At 35.8% G+C, this 22,498-nt stretch overlaps 1 protein-coding gene across 1 annotated transcript in view; it reads left to right on the top strand.

Annotated features, from left to right (window-relative positions):
- Nucleotides 1–9,473: 9,473 nt before the first annotated feature.
- LOC133879446 (uncharacterized) overlaps nt 9,474–22,498 on the top strand; it is a 28,460-nt gene continuing 15,435 nt past the window's right edge. The window contains exons 1-6 of the mRNA XM_062318018.1: nt 9,474–9,619; nt 15,069–15,412; nt 15,509–15,781; nt 16,839–17,291; nt 17,410–17,547; nt 20,752–20,850. Of these exons, the coding sequence (XP_062174002.1) occupies nt 15,076–15,412; nt 15,509–15,781; nt 16,839–17,291; nt 17,410–17,547; nt 20,752–20,850 (1,300 nt within the window). The 5' untranslated portion in view covers nt 9,474–9,619; nt 15,069–15,075. The remainder of the gene's footprint in view (nt 9,620–15,068; nt 15,413–15,508; nt 15,782–16,838; nt 17,292–17,409; nt 17,548–20,751; nt 20,851–22,498) is intronic.

Here is a 22,498-nt window from a genome sequence, read left to right as displayed (position 1 = left end):
AATGTAGTAGTGGACAACAACTTTAGTGCTGCTGTCTGGGAGAGGTGCACTCGATCCCAAGTACTACTGTGCTTGATCGCAATTTTGCTCGAGCCTAGTTGAGGTGCGATTGATCGCACTACTATAAAACAAAATTGAAATTATACAGAAAACTCAGAAAACAGATGAGAATATTTTTATTTTTTTTGGTAGATGAACATAAACACAAATAACTAAAATAAAAGGAAAAACTTTTAAAACACAATTTAACATAGTACCCAGCAACGGCGCCCAAAACTTGTTGTGCAATTATCTTCCTAAATAAATAGGTAAATAATTGTATGTTTTACTCGCAAGTGAACAAGATCAAAACAATAGTATAGAAGGCAAATACGAGATCATTCCCACGATAATTGCTATAAATTATACTTAAAGAGATTTTCCTAAATAAATATCTTGAATGAGATGAGATAAAATATTAAATTGAAATAATAAGAAGAAAAAGTAGTGCTTCGATATCCATCGCTAATCATACTCAATTAAGATTCACAATATGCACAATACTACAATCATAACATGATGCTTAATGTTTACTAGCCACAAGGGCATAGTATCTACGCCTAAAGCCATTGATTAACTTAAGCAACGAGTTAGGCATGTCATTTACTCTTAACTTTTTTCTTCCTTGAAGGATTTTGCATGGTATCTACTAAGTTCTTCAAGAAAGCATAAAATTATGAAAATCGGTAAACACACTCAGGCTAGAACATGGTATCTATTTTAGTTGTCTTCATGTTGATTAATCCAAGAACCTGTGATGGGGTTCTTTTGTTGTTTTATCATGCCGAGGACTGGGTCATCCAAATTGACATAAATAACAAATCCATACCACATGCATATGATGATCACGTATAAACATGTGAGAAATTGAAAAAAACTTGAAATAATCAAGTTAAGCATCAATATATGAATTGTAGCAAGGCAAATTGAAACCTTAAAGAGATATGGTTAGGGCTTCAATCGAGCCCTAAATAAAGTATTAGTTAAACTTAATTTGGATGAAAATCATCCTCATAAGAAAATAACTAAGAAAAAGAGAAAAACTAAAGAAACTAGAGAAAATCCCTTTGTTGAAGTAGCCTTTGATTCTTCTCAAAGCTTGTGTATTTGTTTTGGAGGACTTAGGGGAGTCTTTATAGAGTTTAGGAACAACCCTAGTCGATTTCGTGCAACCTACAAGTCAAAAATCGAGTTGGAATAGGATTAGGATCTTTCCAAAACAAGTTTGCTGAATTCCTGTTCTGCAGAGAACGTATGTGCTCAAACACAAGGGATGTGCACTCGAGCCTAGGTAGTGAGGTGCTTGAGCGTAGCTTTCTAGTGTAGTTGGGTTCCTATGCTCGATGTATGCTCGAGCGCTTGTTGCTTCTAGACTACAGTCGAGCCTAAACTTACTTGCGCTCGAGCATATGACTAGCAGAATGCTGGATTTTGACTTTTATGGATTTTTTTAATTCATTTTCTTCCAAAACCTGCGAAATGCAAGAAAATACAAAAACTACCAAAAAAAAAAAAAATCAAATTATATCAAAACTAGGAGATTAACATACATGAATTAAGGGGCTTGAATGTGTAACATTCAACACTTATCACACCTCCAAACTTACATCTTGCTAGTCCTTTATTAATACAAACTAAAAATATAACTAAAACAATAACTACTCTACCTCCTCCGTTGCGGGAAACACAATTGCATTTAGCATATGCAATAAGCCTTTTAAACCCCTAGGACTCCCTAGTGGATGAGTGAAGTCTCGTGAGGGTTTACCAAGAATGGTACCTACAAACATTATGCAAATCATGTTATCCAAAAGAGTGAAGTATCACCAAAATTATTATTCTCATTAATTAACAAGATTAAAAGGATAAACTCTGTTAGTTTTTGTTGGCTACATTCTGTTGAGAAAATCACTATTATGTAATGTTGCTACTTAAGAGGGATGACGTACATTTCAGAATCTTCAAAGTATTTAGAGTTTATTTCTCTAATACGAAAAAAGCTTTATTATGACAAGTTGCAGTGTCACAAGCTTATAAAAGGCTATTTCAAAAGTTCCAAGAAGATTATGTGCAGATTCCAACTCAGGAAAATAAGATCCTTTGTTTCCATCCAGACAGTCCAGTCATGCGTCCGGATGCCCATCAGTGTCTAAAAGATTCTCAGTTTTCTTGCATGCATCCAACTGGATGCCAGTTAAAGTTTGAGAAGTATTTGGATTTCCTTTTCAGACACGTATAGGAAAACAGTCTGCATCCATCCGGACGACATGGTAACACTGTTCAGACACCAAAGTCCTTGATATGGAAATTACTTCTAGACAATTTGCAATTGTCCAAACGTCATGGCAACATGTTCGAACGTGATCCTTGATAAGGCAATTACGTCCAGACACGTTGCAACCGTCCGGACACTATGGCAACATCGTCCGGACACGGCCTTACTATGGAGAGCGTAAACGCATTATAGAAAGACGGTTACAATTTTCATTTCGGACGACCTGAGCTTTCATCCAAACGCGGCCTAGAGAAAACCGAATCAGTGTCGATTTAGGTCTTCTTGAGCCTATAAATAGAGGCATCTAGGCATGTATTTGTTACAGAATTCGGTATTGAATTCTTTATAGCTTAAAGAGGGTATTTAGGGAGATATTGTGAAGATCAGCTAGCTCTCAAATTGTTGCCGGTGTGCTGTTGCTATTTCGTGTGAAGTCTATCTTAGGGAGGAGCCCTAAGGTAAAGGAATTCATTGAAGACCCCTTCAAGTAGGTGACGTGGTTGGGAGACGTTCACTTTAGGTTACGTGTCAGAGTGCAAGATACGATCGCTGCACATGGGTATGTGAGTGTTACTGTCTTTGTACGAGCTTTGTCATCTGAATAATGGATTTCTTGGGTTTGGCTACCCCGGAATGGTTTTCATCTTAATTGAGTTTCCACTTTGTTAACAAAATATATGTCCCTTTTAAATTCCTCACTTTTGATATTTTATTATACATTGCACACACACACACACACATACACACACACACACACACACACACACACACACACACACACACACCGTAAATTAGAAGTTAATTTATTTTTCTATTGGGATCAAAGCTTGGTACACTCTGTTTAGATTAATTTATTGAGTGTGATCTTTTTGACTTTTGTTTTACTATGTCTCAAACTTTTAATTCTGTTCCTGCATTTGATGGCACAAACTATGGCTATTGGAAAGCTCGTATGCGTTTCTTTTTAAAATCCATTGATGTTTGGCAGATTGTAGAATCTGGTTGGGCTAAGCCAGAGGATACTACTCTCGAACTAATTCCTCCAAAAAAACCCACGACTTGCCAATGTTAAAGCCCTCCATGCTCTATGTCAAGCTTTTTCACTGTCTGAATTCGCAAGAATTTCAAACTGTGAATCTGCTCAAGAAGCATGGCAAATCTTAGAAACAACATATGAGAGCACAAAATTTGTTAAATTTGCCAAGCTCCAAATGTTGATTTCTAGATTTGAAGAAATTAAGATGCTTGAAGAAGAGACATTCTGGGAGTTTTACACTAAGATTAGCGACCTGAGAAACTCGATGGTGAATCTTGGGAAGACAGTCTCGGATGTAAAGCTCATTCGAAAAATTCTAAGATCTTTGCCTAAGCATTTTAGAATAAAAGTAACTATCATTGAAGAAAGCAAGGATCTAGATGAGATGAAGATTGAAGAGTTGTTGGGATCTCTTCAAACTTATGAGTATTCCCTGCTTCCAGTCAAGAAGGTAAAGACAATTGCCCTCAAGGCATCTAAGAAGAAGGCCAGACTCTCATTTGAGGAAGACTCTGATAATGAAGAAGATGCAGTGGCAATGTTGGCCAAGAACTTCGGAAGACTAATGAAGAATGACAAATTCAAGAAGAAGTTCACCAAAAGAGTTCTAAAAAAAGTAGGACTGAGAATCCTCATTTTCTTAATAAGGGGCCACGAAGGCTAGGAACTTTTCATCCTCAGGAGCTTATTCTTCTTTCTCAAACTCATTGCTGAGAGTAATATTAAAGGCTTTCTTCTTTTTCTTCATATTTACACATTCAGTCTTGAAGTGTCCAAAGCTTGAGCATTCCCAAGACTCACCATCAAGTTTCTTAGGTCACTAATCTTGGTGTAAAACTCTCCTCTCCGAAAGTCTCTTCTTCGAGCATTTCAATTTCTTCAAATTTAGAAATCAACATTTGAAGCTTGGCAGATTTAACCAATTTCGTGTCTTCATATGTTGTTTCTAGAATTTGCCATGCATCTTTAGCAATTTCACAATTTGAAATTCTTGCGAATTCAGAAGGTGAAAGTGCTTGACATAGAGCATGGAGGGCTTTATCATTGGAAAGCCGTGCGCTTGTTTGAGTGATAGTAAGTTCATCTGTTTCCTCTGGTTTAATCCAACCAATTTCAACAATTTTTCAGACGTCAATTGACTTTAAAAAGAATCGTATGCGGGCTTTCCAATAGCCATAGTTCGTCCCATCAAAGGGCGGAAATGAATTAAGATTTTGAGACATGATAAAAATAAAGAAGAGAAGTAGAAGTCAAGAGATCACACTCAAGAAATAAATCTTAACCAGAGTGTACCAAGCTTTAATACCAATTGAAAATAAATAATGACTTCTAAATTACCAAGTGTGTGTTCGTGTGCAGCAAAATATCTTAAATGCGGAAAATAAAAGAGACAAGATATTTGTTGACGAAGTGAAAACTCTGTGAAGAGAAAAACCACTCCAAGGCAGCCAAACCCAGGATATCCACTATATTGAAGACAAAGCTAGTTACAAGACACTCGTACTCACATACCTCTGATGCAGTAGTCATACCTTTAACTTTAACACGAAGCCCATCGTGAACGCTTCCCAACCAAGTCTCCGACTTGAAGGGGTCTTTAATGAAATTCTTTACCTGAGGGCTGACCCCTAAGATAGACTTCACACGAACAAAGAGCACATACCAGCAACGGTTAGAGAGTTAAACGGATCTTCAATTCTCCTTAAACACCCTCTCTAAGCACTATGAAATTCTATACTGAATTCTAACAAATTACAAGCCTAGAGCCATCTATTTATAGGCTTCAGAAAACCTAATTCTAGACAAATTTGGACTCTGGCTGTGGAGCGTCCGGAAGGTAACTTACCCTCGTCCGAACGGTCTTCTGCGATCGCCTTTCCAAAATAGTGAAATTCTTCCCAAAACAGGACCATGTTCGGATGGTCTTCACTTCACTCCTTTCCGCGTTCATAAAGGAAACCCAGAATATTTTGGAACATTGGGTAGCGTCCGGACGTATTGCCACGTCGTCTAGACGTCTGGCAGAAACTTTCCAAATAGTGTCAATTGAAATCCAACTTTGTGTCGAACTCGAAGTAGTTTGACCTAGCGTCTGGATGGTGTTGCTCGGTCATCCGGACAGCTGCAACGCTAAAGCTTCTAGACACTGAGGGGTGTCCAGACGCCTTCAAAGGCCCATCCGGACGGTTGCACAGGAATCGACTGTTTTGACTTGGAAACTGCATGGAATCTTTATGGACATCTTTTAGAAACTTGTGACCAGTCACATGGCTTGAAATAAACACTGTCCATATAACATGAAGACTCTGAAAAGAACCGATCATCTTGTTAAAAAGCAACCATTACATAAAGTGTTTTTGTCAACCAAAATGTTGCCCGTATAAAATACTAACAAATATGGTTTAAGTTGTGTTAATGAGATTATCATGTAAAAGATCTTAAACCATAATCTAACTTATAAACTATTGTTCGTGGTCAATAATGAAATTGGGAATTCCATTTGATAAGACTATAACATATCAATTATGATTATCTTAAATGTCTTGATCATGTGAAGTAGAGACTTCTATATGTTGGTGTGGATACAATGTATTGAACGGACCACGCAAGGTGTTATTCTTCCTATAGGCCTTCGGCAATTTTGTGAATATCATACACGCACAACTTATAAAGGCTGATTGCACAAATCAAGGCCATTCTATCTAGCCTTGATTTTTAACTGTTGCATATTCAAATTATTTGTAACTATTGCAAATTCAAATTATTTGTAACCGTTGCATATTCAAATTTTTTGTAACGGTTAGATATTCAAATTATTTGTAACGGTTGTATATTCAAATTATTTGTAACGGTTGTCATTATAACTAGTTCCTAGAATAGTCTTGTAATGTTATGTATATAACTCTGATTATACATCAATGAAAAGTGTGGGAAAATCTTTATTCAAATTGTGCAGTTTTATTCCATTATGTGGTATCAGAGCTACTAGTCTCTAACAAGCAAACAATCCCAATCTCCATAATGTCTTCTTCCACATATCAAATCCCAACCCTTAATCTCAATACCCAACCCCCTTCATCCACCAACACACCTTTCATTGCTCTGAATATCACTACACAAATCAATGAGAAATTAACACCCTCCACTTTTCTTCAATGGCATGCACAATTCGAAATCACTGGTGGCGTCTCCTAAGAGGTGCATATAAAAACAGTATCTACACATTTCCGAAATCACTGGTGGCGTCTCCTTAAAAAATGGTTGCTAATGTGCATGAACAGACCTCCATTGACGGGTGGCACAAGCGTCTTGGACATCCATCACTCAAAACAGTTCAAAATCTTGTTAACAATTTTTCTCTTCCGGTTGTACCAAATAAATTCTCTTCGTTATGTAGTTCTTGTTCTATCAATAAAGCCCATCAACAACCTTTTCATGTCACTAGTTTTCAAAGTCATGCTCCTCTTGAAATTATTTACACTGATGTTTGGGGACCAGCTCATTATACCGGAATTGATGGATCTCGTTATTACCTTCTTTTTGTTGATCATTATACCAAATACATGTGGTTTTATCCTATGGCTACCAAATTTGGTGTGTTTAGTATTTTTCCGCATTTCAAAAACCTCGTTGAAACACGTTTCCAAACCAAAATCAAAAGTCTTATTCACAACATATAAATATTAATGTAAAATAATATAAAAATCACCGGTTTCGTCATTGACTGGCAGGATTCCGACCACTTTCACTGAATTCCGGCTACTATTATCGGAATTCGGATAGTTTCGTCGGAATCTGGGTTGGTTGAATTCCGACGAAAGTGGCCGGAATCTGGCCAAAACGGCCGAAAGCCAACCATTTTGGTCGGGATCTAGCCATTTTGTCCAGATCCAACTAAATGGCCAGAATATGACCATTCTGGTCGTCGGAATCTGGGTTGACCGAATTCCGGCGAAGGTGACCGGAATCTGGCGACAGTGATCGAATGTTGTCGAATTCCGGTGGTGGTCAACTGCTTGGACGTGAAGGTCGACTGTGTCGTTTAAAAAATGGTCGAATGCGTCTGTCATCTAAGGAAAATGATTTACACTTTTAAAAAGCATAAATCATTTTCCAAAATTTACTAAACATTTCTTATCAAAAGGAAATCATTTTTTGGTTGACTATTATTTTTGCCCCCACCAAACACTAGAAAATGCCGAAATTATTTTCCAAAAACAATTTTAAGCTGAAACAAACGGAGCATAAGTTGAAACTCAATTCCAGTTATTACCCCCAAACAGATGGCCAACAAAAGTGGTCAATCGATGTTTGTCAACACTCAACCAAAACAATGGGCCAAATGGCTTCTATGGGCAGAATATTGGTTCAAGACCACCTATCATACATCGAAAAATAACCCCCTTCGAAATACGTATAGGGGCGACCACCCCCAACCCTTGTTGGGTATGAAGCTGGGACCACAACAGTCACTCAGGTCGACAACACTTTGGCAGCATATATGGGACAATATCCTTCAAACACTCAAACAACACCTTGCGCTCAAAACCACATGAAACAAAAGGTGGACCAACATCGAATTGAATGAGAATTCAAGGAAGGTGACATAATTTTCCTCCGTCTACAACCAAACCGCCAAAGCTCGATAGCCTCTCGACAGTCCATAAAGATTGCCCCACAATTTTATGGGCCCTTCCAAGTACTCCAAAGAGTGGGCAACGTAGCTTACCGACTCAATCATCCCCCCCATGCTCTACTGTCTCCTTTCTAAAACGAGTCATGGGCTGAACCTAAATCTAGGCATGTGCCTTAGCATCCTTTGAGGGACAAGGCGAACTTGAGGTAACATCCTTTCGCGTCCTTGAGAGTCTACAATTCAAAAGGAAAATGCTCTAGTTTCCATTTTTTTTCTTCAAAAAATGATCCTGAAAATGTATCCCCATCCAATGAGATGATAATATATTTTTCAAAATAGTAAATTTCATTCATGATTGACACATTATTTAAAAATCAACTTTTAAAAGAAAACCAAAATTGATAAGTGCAGCACTTCTCAATCCAAAAGCAGGATGGCACCTTCAGCCAATCCAATAGATTAAATTACCCCCGAAAGACGCTACCTGGGAAGAAGCGCACTCCCTCCACAATCGCTTTCCTGATTTTCAAACTTGAAAACAAGGTAGGGAAGCAGAGATGGATAACAAGTATCCAACATGGAAGGCGGCAATCCTCAAGGAATTAGTTTCCATCAATAAAATGCAAACGGCTACTTTCCTCACATAACCCATTTCCAAAATAGCAAGACAATAAGATGAATTACATTTCCTTGTACAACGTCAATCTGTTTCATATAAATGTAACCCCAAGGCTACAAGAAGAGATATAATACATTGCCACTCTAAAATACAATTCTCAATCACTTTTGCCCACGTGTCAACTTTTATTTTTATTTTTATTTTTTTTTTTAGAAAAAAAAAACCCTAATGCTATCTAGAGAGCCACTTTGCCACATAAACAAGGTGATCAAGAGTTGTGTCTTGAAGTGGCAAAAAATCATTTCTCCTACAAGAAAGATCATCCAATGAAATATGAATCTAAATCTCTTATTTTATTCCTAAGTTACTGCGTGATTTCTATCGGATCCTATTCTGCTGCTTACTTGATGTACACAATGATCCCAACATTGTTGTGTATAAACAGTGTGGGCATCTGATCAATATATATATATATATATATATATATATTTTAAAGCGATCCGGGTTGGTAAAATAACTGAATATTTCTTTGTGAAGGAGATGGACCGCCAAAGATTCACCAAGGAAAAATTATGATACGGAAATGACGGTTAAGATTTAATAAGGAGTATTTCTTTGTGAAGGAGATGGACGGTCAAGGATTCAATAAGGAAATGAACGGTTAAGATTCAATAAGGCAAAAGGACCCGGTGGGTGACCACTTGATGGTGTATGGGAATCTAATCAGTGTCACACTAATTTTAGGAGAATGATAAGCGGAAGAAAGGGAGCGAAGGAAATGGACGGTTAGGATTGAAAAAGGAAAAAAGGTCACCAAAATTAATCACTTGATGGTGTTTCGGAATCTAATCGGTGTCAATAAGAGGACGGAAGGGATCGACTGAAGGAGTCCGGCGCTCAGTTCTTTTTGGGGTATAGCTTTCCTTCTTTTAAGTTCTTCTACGGGCGATCGCTACTGCACGTTGGGACTTATCAGCGGCAGTTTTGGGATACAGCTCGTCCAACCTTGCAACTGTAAGTAATTATTTGTTATTTGTTTGAATTTTTTTTAAAAAAAATCAAATTTTATGTTTGCATCAATGTGAACCTTTGTTTGAAGTTAATTTTGTTTTTAAGTCGTGTAATAATAAAACTGCACCTTTGTTTGTTTCAATGTATTTTTTTTTTATATATATATTTTTTAAAGTTCGATGCAGTAACAAATTTGGAAAAAAAGAAGAAAAGAAAAAGAAAAGCATTTATAAGAAAGAAAGTTCTAAGGGTAACAAACTAACAAATGGGAAGTACGTAGTTTCTACTTTGGCCTCATTTAAATTGAAAAAGATAATTAAGATGTGAGGTTTTTTTATGGCGATTTGGCATGGGTTTTGTGAGCGTATTATGGGAGGTTTGGTTCCCAAATGGTTTGATGGTGGTCCCGTGGAAGTGTTGATTTCGGCCGTGGCTTCTTGGGATCAATTCCAGTTTCAATCGGCAAGTATGGAGCGTTTTTGGTTCCTTTACTGATGAGTGATGAACATGGCTCGTCGTTAGAATTTTTTAGCGAGAAAAGAATTTGTCGGCAAAAGTTAGTCCTGGTAAACTTTGTTTAGGTGCATGTATTTATTATCTTCGGCAACAAAAGAAATGCTTTGGTGCACAGTAATAATTTGAGAACTAAGGAAGTTATGGTTAAACAGATTACATGAAAAATTTGTACTCAAATCCTTGTTAAGGAATCTTTTAAGAAACTAGATAAATGTAAAGAGCTTATAACTAGTTGTTATTTACAGAAGTTGTTAGTATAAATTTGTTGTTTTCACGTAGTAATGACTGAATAAGTTGTTCTGGATAGTGTCTTTTGTTTGAGGGTTTTGAGCCGGTGTTTATTAGCTTGAAGAGGTAAAAGTAAAAGCAAAAAAGATAGAATACATTGGTCTCTGACGCAAGCAAAGTCCAGAAGAAAAGGTGATTCTTGCTCCGGGAGGCAAGCATACTGATTCCCCTTTATTTTCCTTTTTATATTCTCTATTTATTGTCTTTTGCGGCTTTGCCTCAGTGGTATGAGTTCAGCTTAGAAATAGAAGAGAAAAGGACACATTTTCTCTAATTACAATTTTATTGTCAATATTTTTTAAACTATTAATTGTATTAATGTTCTACTTAAATTATAAAAAAAAAATGTTAATATTCCTCCTAATGATAAAAATACTTTTTATAAAATTAGAAAAATTCTTATAGTTATATATATAAAAAAAATAACAAAATAATTTAAAAAATTAAAGAACAAAAAAAAATAAAAAACCGCTTTTTCATTTTTTTTTTGTTTTAAATTTTTAAAAAATATTATTTTTTTTTTTATATAATTTTCAGTTTTTTTTTTTTTTTTTTTAAAAAAAATATTTCAGTTTATATATATATATATATAATTTCAATTTTTTCGTTTTTATATTTTTATTCTTAAAAATTTTCATCTCTTTCGTTCTTTTTCATCCCATTCCACATGCAGATCTTGGATAAAACAATCTGACATTAAGGCATGCCATATCCTCCTACTAAAACTACATCCAAAGAACATATGATCTCTAGATTCCTATCGAGCATGGCAGAACAAGCAGTCCATAGGGCCATCAAACCCCCAACAACACATCCTATCTTTAGTCTGTAAAGCATCCCTACATACCAACCAGAGAATGAAGGACTGTCTAGGTATAGCCAGAGGATACCAAACCATGTTATACCACTCAACAACAGGAAGTTTAATCCTTAGCTGCTCCCAAGTTTCTGCACATGAGTACACACCTTTATTGGATTTCCATAGAGGAATGTCTGTGTCACCAATATCTACTTCCGGGAGTCTACTTTGAATCTCCACAAGACTTTCAGATCTAGTACTTGGCCAAAACCACTCCCCATTTCTAATGATGGAAGGCAGTTTAGGACCAATAGAACAGCTCGCATCATATACAATCCTAAAACCATATTTTTCCATTAAACACCCATTAGGATGCCAAATATGATATCAAAGGAAAATTTTGCTACCATCCCCAACTTTGAAACTGAGAAACATCTTAGCAACATTTCTAAGTTGCAAAGTTTTTTGCAACTCCAGGAGCAATTCTGAGGAATAGGAACCTGCCAAAAGTTCATTCCCTTCAACCAAGTATTCTCCATCCAAGCCACCCAAAGAGAACCTGATCTAGCAAAAAGAGACCAGATATGGTTCATCATAGAGGCTTTATTCCCCTTCCTTCTTTGGAGTGCAAAATTATTCGATAGTACTTACTAAATAATATTACTCATTTCAAATGAAATATAAGCATATTTCATTGTTATATATATATATATATATGACAATTCTTAGCCATTGCTAAAGACTAACATTAACAACGATATCCGATCCTCCCGCCATTTTAGCTGTGGAGAGAATTGTTGGCGTTAGAGTATTAGTGATCTTTAATCAATTATTAGTCACAAAGATGGTCTGATTGCTGAAAGTTTACAATTGTAACAGATCCACATTTAGCAGCGATCAATGGTTTCCCATATAACCAATTTTGCTTTGTCGTTGAAAGTCATCTTTGTTGTATTGAGCGATTCGGTGTTGTTGGGTATCCAAGTGATCAACACCACCAAATCTCCTTTTTCTGATTCAGTTTTCTGACATTTTTCATTGATCGAATTGTACTTTAGGGTTTCGATAAATGAAAAAAAAATAAAAAAAATTATATGTATTATTATTCCTGACAAGATCTTTAATTTTATTGTTCAAATTTGTATTAGGATACGAACTAACAAATACTATATTACTTTTAAAACATGGTTAAGTAAGCGGTTGAACCTGGATGGTTGTGTTTTGGATAAAGAAGTACGTTGAACTATAAGTTGCATGTACTTGATTCAATTTTTTTTTTTTTTTTTTTTTTTAATGGAAATATAAGGATTTCATTAAATCAGAACAAAACTTTTTCATCACCGTTAGAATTTCCATATATTATATATTAGGTCAATATTGAAATATTCTCTATTTAACAGTTGATTGTAATCAAATCCTCTCGGGGACATACTTGTATTTACTTGTTACCTTAAAAATATGGACCTTTGTATTGTAAACAATCAAGTTAATGAGAGTACAATGCAGCCTTAGAAACCATTAGGCCTCGTTTGGTTCGCGGAATAGACCCTTGGAATAGAATGGCTATTCCTATGGAATAGTCATTCTTTTGTTTGGTAGGAGTCTATTCTTTGGAATAGTTATTTCCATTGGAATATATATTCTTTTACGAAGAGGAATACCTATTCCTCTAAAAAATGAGAGGAATAGCTATTCCTTGAGGTAAATACAATATTTTACAGAAAAAACTATTTATTTTATATTTTATTTAAAAAAAAAATCAAAAAACCAAACCCTTAACTGGCTGGCCGGCCACCCACCAGCCCTGGAACACCTCGCGGTGGACCCCTGAGGCGTTCCGGGGGTGGTGCGACCACCCTCGACGCTTTTGGGGGTGGCTTGTGCCACCCTCGATTCTCATCGGGGGTGGCCGCGGCCACTCTGGGTTGGCTTCGGGGGTGGCCGCGAACTGGCTTCGTGGGTGGCTGCGGCCACTCCCGGCTCTTGGTGGGCGGCCGACCACCCCAATGGGTGGTCGGCCACCCATTGGTTTTCTTTTTCTTTTCTTTTTTTCTTTTGTTCGTTTAATAATTTGATTTTCTTTTTAATTTTTTTTTTAAAAAAAATGTGGGTTGTTTTTAGTAATTTTGATTAAATTCCAATTAAAATATATGTATTCTTACCAAACTAAATATTATGAATAGCCATTTCATTCCGCCACCTTCTATTCCTAGGAATAATTATTCATTTTCCTAATGGAATAGCCATTCCGCAAACTTAAGGTTTTTTTCATTGTGAACTACTAATTAAATGTATGCCATTTCTTAGAATTAAAGGTTTTTAGGGCGATTTGTTTTTTAATAGTTCCTCTATATTGGTATTCATGTTAAGAAGGAAGGTTTCTATTCATAAAATTACACAAAGAGACAAAATAATTTTCCATAAAATATTTTCAAGATCATTTTTAATGTTTGAGTTAAAGAATAAAATATTAGTAACTTTCCCAGAAAATTTCTTTTATAGATACATATATATATCTTTTACACAAATAAAGTATTAAAGTATTAATTAAATGATTACTTTTGCTCTTTCCTATAAGCTTAACTTCTGAGATACATGGTCACTTAACAACAAAGACAAGAATTTACATGGTGATAGGTAGGATTTACCAAATAATTTCCTTTGGAGGAGCTATATAGCAACCCTTAACGTTAACAAGCATTATTTCAAGATACTCCACGAAGAGAACATGGGGACATTTCTTAAAAGTCGAAGCCTCTACGTATGTGCTCAACATGATCCAACAACGTACAAGTGTACAATTTTCACTAGCCATTCTAAGCAAAGTGAGGGGAGAGCCGAAACTTATAATTAATTAAGTTTATAAATTTTTATGTGAGCCATAGAGGTTGTTTGCCGCTTCTCGACCACCCTAACTCTGCGCTAGACCATTGTTAGAGCAATTTTTCAGACGGCCAGACTTGCGACAAAGCTTCTGCAAAGCAGAGAAAATAGTCACCGAAAAACTACCGGAGACCAGAGACACTCAAATTCTGAAGTTAATAATCTATTTGAGGGAATGACATAATAGAAAAAGTTTTGGTAAGGAGAGAACGTGATACCTGAGCTTCTGTTTATTTTTGGAGAGACGTCTTTTTAAAGTGAGAGTCTCCTGAATATGCTCATCAAATGCTTGCTACGTGACAGACCTGGTGATTACCATATATTGGGCTGCTTGAGAGGGTATTTTATATATATATTAATTAATTGTTTATATGCATCAGCCCTATGCTGATTTATTACACCAACAACCATCACCATAGAAGCAGATGAATACAATGAATGCTACATTTGAGAAGCAGAACTTCTAATTCCAAAACTGCAGTTCGTGTTCGTGTGCTCTTCATTTGATTTACTTACCCAATAAAAAAGCTCTTCAACGATTCTTTCGTATTTTTAAACGATTTTGTTTCTCATCGTTCTTAGAATTTGTAGTTATATCAAAGTAGATGCCTAATTTTTTGTTTTTCTCTCTCACTAGCTAGTCATACGGACTTCTCGTGTAATTGTGTATTAATTTCGGTTGTTGGGTTTTCCTAATAAATAATTATTAATCAGGAAAAAATAAGTAACCAAATGATTAAACGTTAGTTAATAGTTTGTAAGGGGATTAGGGAAGTCCATCAAGGAATTCCTGTTATTACTTAGAGCAATGCTAGATGTGGCACTCTCAACTAACCACTAGATTAATTTTTGTTAAATAAAAATAATAATTTTATATTGGATAGAATTATAATATCTATCATTTTTATTAATTACTTTTATTATCTTTCATTATGCTTCTAACACCACCCAGATATACTCACACAGATTAAACATGGAAATAAAGGATGCCTCGAGTACAGCTGTTCTTCAAGTTCTTGAGAAAGATAATTACGTGGCTTGGAGTGTTCGAGTAAAAACGTATTTGATGGCTCAAGATCTTTGGGAAACAGTTGAAGCAACCACCGAACCTCCTAAGCAAGAAAATGAAGCTGCTTTCAAGGCTTGGAGCGACAAGAATTCCAGGGCTTTACATGTAATCCAAAAATCATGCGGAAAAGACACATTGTCTGTGATTAAGGAGATTAGTTCGGCTAAAAGTGCATGGAATACTTTGGCAGAAAAGTACAACATCTCTAAAAATACTGGTCTCACTCAAAATACTAGCTCAGGTCTCTCTCTCTCTCTCTCTCTCTCTCTCTCTCTCTGTGTCAAATGCACATATATGCATGCTCAAACACTCAAACAAAGATTGCTTTTGAGTGCAGTTCTTAAAGTTCTTGAGAAAGATAATTATGTTGATTGGAGTGTTCGGGTAAAAACCTATTTGATGGCCCATGATCTTTGGGACATAATTGAAGCAACCACCGAACCTCCAAGAAAAGAAGATGAATTTGCTTTTAAGGCTTGGAGTCAGAAGAATTCCAAGGCCTTACATATAATCCAAATTTCATGCGGACCGGACACATTTTCTGAGATTATTGAGATTCCTTCGGCAAAAATTGCTTGGGATACGTTGGCAGAGAAGTATAACGTGCCAGGTCTCTATCTCTCTCTCTCTCTCTCAACAGTGCAGATGCTCAAACATTCAAAATATATAATAAGATTAAGGGAAAAATCAAAATCAGTTTTATGTTTTGTTGCGATTTCAATTTCGATAATTAAGTTTTTAGGTTTTACCACAGTTTTAAATAGGCCCATTGGTCAACTTAATTTTTAAATAACTGACAACGTGCCACACCAAACCACTAAATTAATGAAATGCAGTTTGGGTTTGATAAATCATGTGTCAATTGTATATTTCACTTGGAAAATTTAGCCTAGCTAATAGAAAAAATAACAAAATAAAAATTTTCATTAAAAAAATAAAAGAAAATTGACGGATATGATGAGCATGTACTCCCTTCTCAAAGGGCTAGTCACTCTTCACAAATGAAGGTCACCACCCCTCACCAAATCAGGGTTTTTAAGGTAGACTTGCCCAATAAAATATCAATTAACATACGACATATAAATGCAAGATGTGTCATCAATTTGTTATTTAACCTAGTTCACTTGGTCGATTTTATTATTTTCGGAAAATCATTAGTTCAATTGATTTTTATTGGTTTTATTGCAGGGTATAGTAAACTATCTAACCAAAAAATAGTCGGTACATGAAGTTTTCAATTCGACTATCAATTTAGTGTGATATGAAAACTACGCACAAAATCTAGTAGTTTGTTGATGGTGCGTTATATATATACCCATATATAAACAGTCAGGAGATCGAATTAACTAATAAAACTTTGCTTTTTAATATATAAGATTTTTCCTTCCAACTTTCCTATATATGTTATAAAGTTCTAGGCAGGCATCTCACTTGGCTTGACGTGGCTTGCTTCTTGTTGGTACTAATTCTAATTAATGACCTTTACATATATCTATATTGAGTACGTTAAATCTGAAATTTAAAATCGATCGAAAGAAAATTAAAGAACATCCGATAGTCGTAGTAGCCATGCATGCATGCATGTTGATATATGTCAGAACATATATATGGCTTCATTTCACTATATATCATTCCACGAAAATGAGAAAAAAGAACTATATATGCAGGGTATGAGGCCTTAAAAAGGGCTGTGGAAAGTGGTGATTGGAAAGCTGCAGAGGAGTTCCTTAAACACCAACCGGGTGCAGCGGTTGCAAATATCACAATTCAGGGCGAGACGGCTCTTCACGTTGCTGTTAATGCTGGGCAGGAGCATATGGTGGAGAAGTTAGTGGATGTAATGTCGGAGGAAGAATTGGCAATAAAAAACAGCAACTGTCGCACAGCTCTGGCTGAGACAGCTAATACCGGAAACTACAGGATGGCAGCGTGCATGCTTAGAAAGAACAAGAAGTTGGTCAGTATTAAAGATAAGGATCAATTAATTCCAGTTATTAAGGCTATGGCTTTTGGGCATATTGATTTGGCTCGCTATCTCTATTCTCTCACTCCGCTGGAAGATCTAAATTCAGAAAATGGTGCTAGACTTTGTACTCAGGCAATATATACCAGAACTTTAGGTAACAACGTACTCTGTCTAACCATCCAGTGCCCTCTATTTCGGATGATTTAAAATATTCTCATTAATATAATTTCCTTTTTGTGCGTCGTTGCTGGTACGATCGACACAACGTACAGATATTGCTTTGGATTTAATCCACCGTTGTCCAAGTTTAACTTGTGCTCAAAACAGCCCTTTGTACGCATTGGCTTCTATGGCTTCTGCATTCCCGAGTGGAAGTCGGCTTGTGTTTTGGAAACGATGGATCTACTCCAGTTAGTACCAATCTCTTCTCTCTTTGCTTATTATATTTTGTTATATATCCACACAATTAGGTTGGGTGATTTGACAGCAAAAGCAATAAGAAATCCCATTAAAAAATTATGATAGAGTATTCATTAATTTCTATAATTGGATATATATATATATATATATACATATTTCTACGGTTTTTTTTTTTTTTTTTTTTTTTTTTTTTTTTTTTTTTTAAGTTAACCCTTGTGTACGTTAACTTAATAATTGTGTAATTTCTAATAAGAGATTGTTAGCTGTTCTTATACTAATGCTGTTCATTAACTGCTTTAATGCACTACTTAGATATATTTATTACCTCCTACGTGGATTTATTCCAAATTATTAATGACATATACCAATTTGGAATATTATGGTTTCAGAATTTATTACTTTCCAAAACTATAGAGAGACAAAATTTAAAATTAAGAGCGTACTACATTAACTACGCATAATTGACCATATAGGTATTGCATGCATTAATTCTAAAAAAATTAGACATATTAGTAAGATAACCTCAACGTATAATAAAACAGTGAAAAAAGAAACCGTATAAGTAAGCTAAAAAGTCATATTACTCTATTAGATTTGTTATTTATACATCTCTCTCTTTAGGGTTTGAATCATCTTGAATTGTGAAATCAAGAGTATACAACGACATTAAAGACAAGAATAGAGTGTTGAAGTACATAATTTTTTTTTTTTTTTTTAAGGACTTTGCTTTCTTTATTTTCTTTTTCTTTTTTTGGTTTTATGGAGGTCGAATTGAGCGTTGATCCAGTCTGGTGTTTCTATTTAATATAAAATTTTGTTGTTTATTTGTATCTTTGTGTTTTATGCATTTTTATAATTAGAATCCATATATTCTTCTTGCTATTTTTTTTTTCTTTATACTTTCCGTTTTCAACCATGTCTACCTATGAGATTAAATTTTCATTAAAAAAAATGTTTATTTTTCTTTGTTTTCTTTTTTTAATAATGTTCAGATTTATTTGCGTTTTATTTGTAGTGAAATATAATAGGTATTATACTAAAAGATTCCTAATTTTAGTCTAATTCATAAAACATTCAAATGAATTAAAAAATAAAACCATAAATTTTAGTTTAATCTATGTATTCTACTTGAAGGGGTCTTTGATGAATTTCTTTATCTTAGGGCTGACCCCTAAGATAGACTTCACACGAACAATGGTAGTACACATCGGCAACAGTTAGAGAGCTAGTGGATCTTCAATTCTCCCTAAACACTTTCTCTAAGCACTATGGAATTCTATACTTAATTCTTACAAATAACAAGCTTAGAGCCCTCTATTTATAGGCTTAAGAAAACATAATTCTGCTCAAAATCAGACTTTGGTTGTGGAGCGTTCGGACAGAAGTTAGCCTCGTCCAGACGGTCTTCTACGACCGTCTTCTAGAATATTGCAATTCTTCCCATAACAGGTCCACGTCCAAACGGCTTGGCCGAGCGTCCGGACAGCCTTCATTATAACTCCTTGCCATGCTCGTAAAGGAAACCCAGAATATTCTGGAATGTTGGACAGCGTTTGGACGTGGTGCCACGTCGTCCGGACATCTTGCAAAAACTTCTCAAATAGTGTCAATTGAAATCCAACTCCGTGTAGAAATTGGAGAAGCTTGACCTAGCATCCGAACAGTGTTGCCTGACGTCCGGACGTATGCAACGCTGAAACTTCTAAACACTGCGGGGCGTCTAGAAACCTTCAAAGGCTCGTTCGGACAGTTGCACAGGAACCGGTTAGCTGACTTGGAATTTTGCATAGAATCTTCATGAACGTTGTTCTAAAAACTTGTAACAAGGCACATGGCTTGAAATTAACATTGTCCATATAACTTGAAGATTCTGAATAAGACCGACAATCCTGTTAAAATGCAATCATTACATAAAGTGTTTTTGTCATCCAGATTGTAGCCAACATAAAATACTAACAGACAGGTGTCTTGGGAACAGATTTAGAAGGTACCAAATTAAGCAAGTATGATGCAGTATCTAGGGAAAATCCCCAAAAGGATGTAGGTAGAGTACAATGACTCGTCATAGCCCTTACCATTTATGAAAGAGTCTTGTACCTTATCTTTGCCACACCATTCTGCTAGGGAGTCCCTAGTACGGTCAATTAGGATACAATCCTAGCCTCTAACAAGTAGTCCTTGAATTTTCTGAGGAAGTATGCGCCACCTCGATCAAATCAAAGGGCCTGCGTTTTAACCTAATTGTTTCTCGGCTTCAAACCAAAACTCTTTGAACTTATCAAATGCTTTAGACTTTCCATGCATTAGATACACATAACCATACCTTGAATAATCATAAGTAAACATGATTAAGTACTCATAACCTCCTTGTGCTCAAACACTCATGGGACTACATATATACATTAGTATGTACAAAATCTGTCAAATCTTTGGCCCTATATCCTTTTCCAGAAAATGGTCTATTGGTCATTTTATCCTCCAAACATGATTCACAAACTAGGTTATCCTCAAAGTCGAAAGGAACCTTTCTCTTTAACAATAAAAAGCTACAACTTGGTTCTAGGATAGAGTTATTAATTGCATACTCATAAGGAGTAATAATATACAGACCATCCATGATAAATACAGAACAGGTAAACATTTACCTTTCTTAACTATCATGGTATCCCTCAAAATAGAGGAATTTCCACATAACCAAAATGTGTCACAAAAATTAAATTTCTGCTCATACATAGAGACAGTATGATAAAACAAAAACTCTTAAACCAAAATGAAAATAAATAACTCCAGTGGAGTGAACTGGAACTCTTGTTCCATCTCCAAGCTAGTGTTAGGTACGTATCTCCCTTTCACTTAGTTTGCCTGGTTACCTAGAAGGCTAGAACCCCTACAACGTATGCAAACATGATTCATGGACCCTGAACCCACACACCAGGAATGTGTGTGATTTACTACTAGACAGGTTTCAACCAAGAAGCTAAGGAAGATTTATTAATTGGACCATCTGCACCCGTATATCTGGTGCTATTTGTCTTACCTTTCAAATGTTGCAACACACTTAAGGATAAAGCCAAATTTCTAACTGATATTGAATAGTTGTTTATTTCATCTTTTTTATTGCTCAAAAGAAAATTGCTCATGCGAGACTATTTCCGAATTCTTACTTGAGGTTCATTGATCTTTTTCGATGAAAGGTATACACGTTCAACTGGCTTCTTCCACTGAGGAAATTCGTATGAACATTCAAAACGTAGAAAAACGCCAAAGTGATCCAGTAAAAATAATCGGATCAGGTATGTTGTTTCCTAAACTTTTTTTTCCCTAATATTTGGCTTCTAACAATAAGAATAATATTTTGGATAACTTCATATTTTCTCTTGTGATAATTACTTAATTGATAATACCATGACTTGCCTTCATGAGAGAAAACAATAATGGAATAACTTTGTTCTTTCTGTGTTGGCACTATCAATGCAAAAATTACTTTGTCCTTAAAGTAAACGTTATATATATATATATATATATATAGGGAAAAATGTAATTATTAGTTAATATATTAAAAATAATAATTATTAAGTTAATATGTTAGATGTTCCTTCTATTGTACAAAAGTTACAGATCTAACTTTTAGAGTTTGTGTTATATTCCAATTTTGATTAAAAATTTATTTTAATAAGGGCTTCTAAAAATATTAATACTGTATGTTAATGTGGAAGGTTTTAAAAGGTAGGTATTGAACTATAAAAACACACTTAATGATCTTACATGAGGTAACTTGTAAATATTTATATCTACTTTAAAAATAGTATGGGAGCAGCATAGCAACTTATTAATCCATAAAATAAATAAATAGTTGTTGAGGGCTATTTTTTATTTTTTATTTTTTTTTATTGCTAGCTTAAGGGATGTGATCCCATCCATTGGAGGAGGCCAGTACTTCTGATTGGTCCACGATTTTAGGCCGAAATGTAAACAAAAAAAGCCCACAACATCTCCACCAATGGTTGAGCAAACATTTTCTCATGGGGGCCATAATTTAACAATGAAGGGCCACAAACCAGTTAATATTTCATCACGAGGGCCCATAACCCAGTTGATGTTCTATAAGTAGAGGGTTGATCACTCAACCTATACAGAAAGCTGATCAATTAGAGCATTCCTTGCGGCCACCCTATAAGTGTTGTGTTCCCTAAATTTTAGGAAAAATTTCAAAAAAGTCATAAAAAGCCACCTATAAGCTATAGCAGCTTCCCTATATTTTTCTGTTCTTTAGGAATGTTACAGTGCTACCCAATGCATTGGGTAGCATTGTAGCTTTCACATTCCTTTGTTTATTCACAAAATACATTTTCTCTCTCTCTTCAACATCTCTCCCCTCTCGTTCTTAGCTTCGAATTGAAACTCTCTCTCTCTCTCTCTCTCTCTCTCTCTCTCTCCTCCCCAAATTTTCAATTTCTGCCTCATCGGCTTGCCGGCTTAGGGACCATCAAACCGCCGACGCCAGAGTTGCTACCATGCTCTCCAAAACCTTAAGCCTGATCTAGATCTCCAGCAAAAACCCTACCATTGGTTTGCAGAGATTGCCCTGGTGCAAACTGTAGCAGATATAGGACTAATTGACGGCAATCTAGCAGCCAAAGACGAGGTGTGGATCGAACTGGTACTTGGTGATGGGAGTGACCTCCAAATGGGGCTAGGCCTCCCCTTCCTGCCTCACGTCGACGTCGTAGACCACGTGGTCGCTGCCCAAGTGGCGGCCCCCTGCTCGGCTTCTGAATCTGCGGCAACAGCATTAGATTCATGATCACCGGTGAGGAAGGAGGGTTAATTGGGTGGGGCCGGCGGAGGGGGCTGATTGGGGATGAGGAGGGCCATGTGTTTACATTGAAAATTAAAGGACTTTTAATTTTAACAAGTGTGTGCAAAAGTGTGCAACAAAAT

Source organism: Alnus glutinosa, chromosome 10 (genome assembly GCF_958979055.1).
Source record: "Alnus glutinosa chromosome 10, dhAlnGlut1.1, whole genome shotgun sequence".
Classification (NCBI taxonomy): domain Eukaryota; kingdom Viridiplantae; phylum Streptophyta; class Magnoliopsida; order Fagales; family Betulaceae; genus Alnus; species Alnus glutinosa.
Note: the sequence above shows the minus strand (reverse complement) of the source record. Positions and strands in the feature narration are given on the sequence as shown.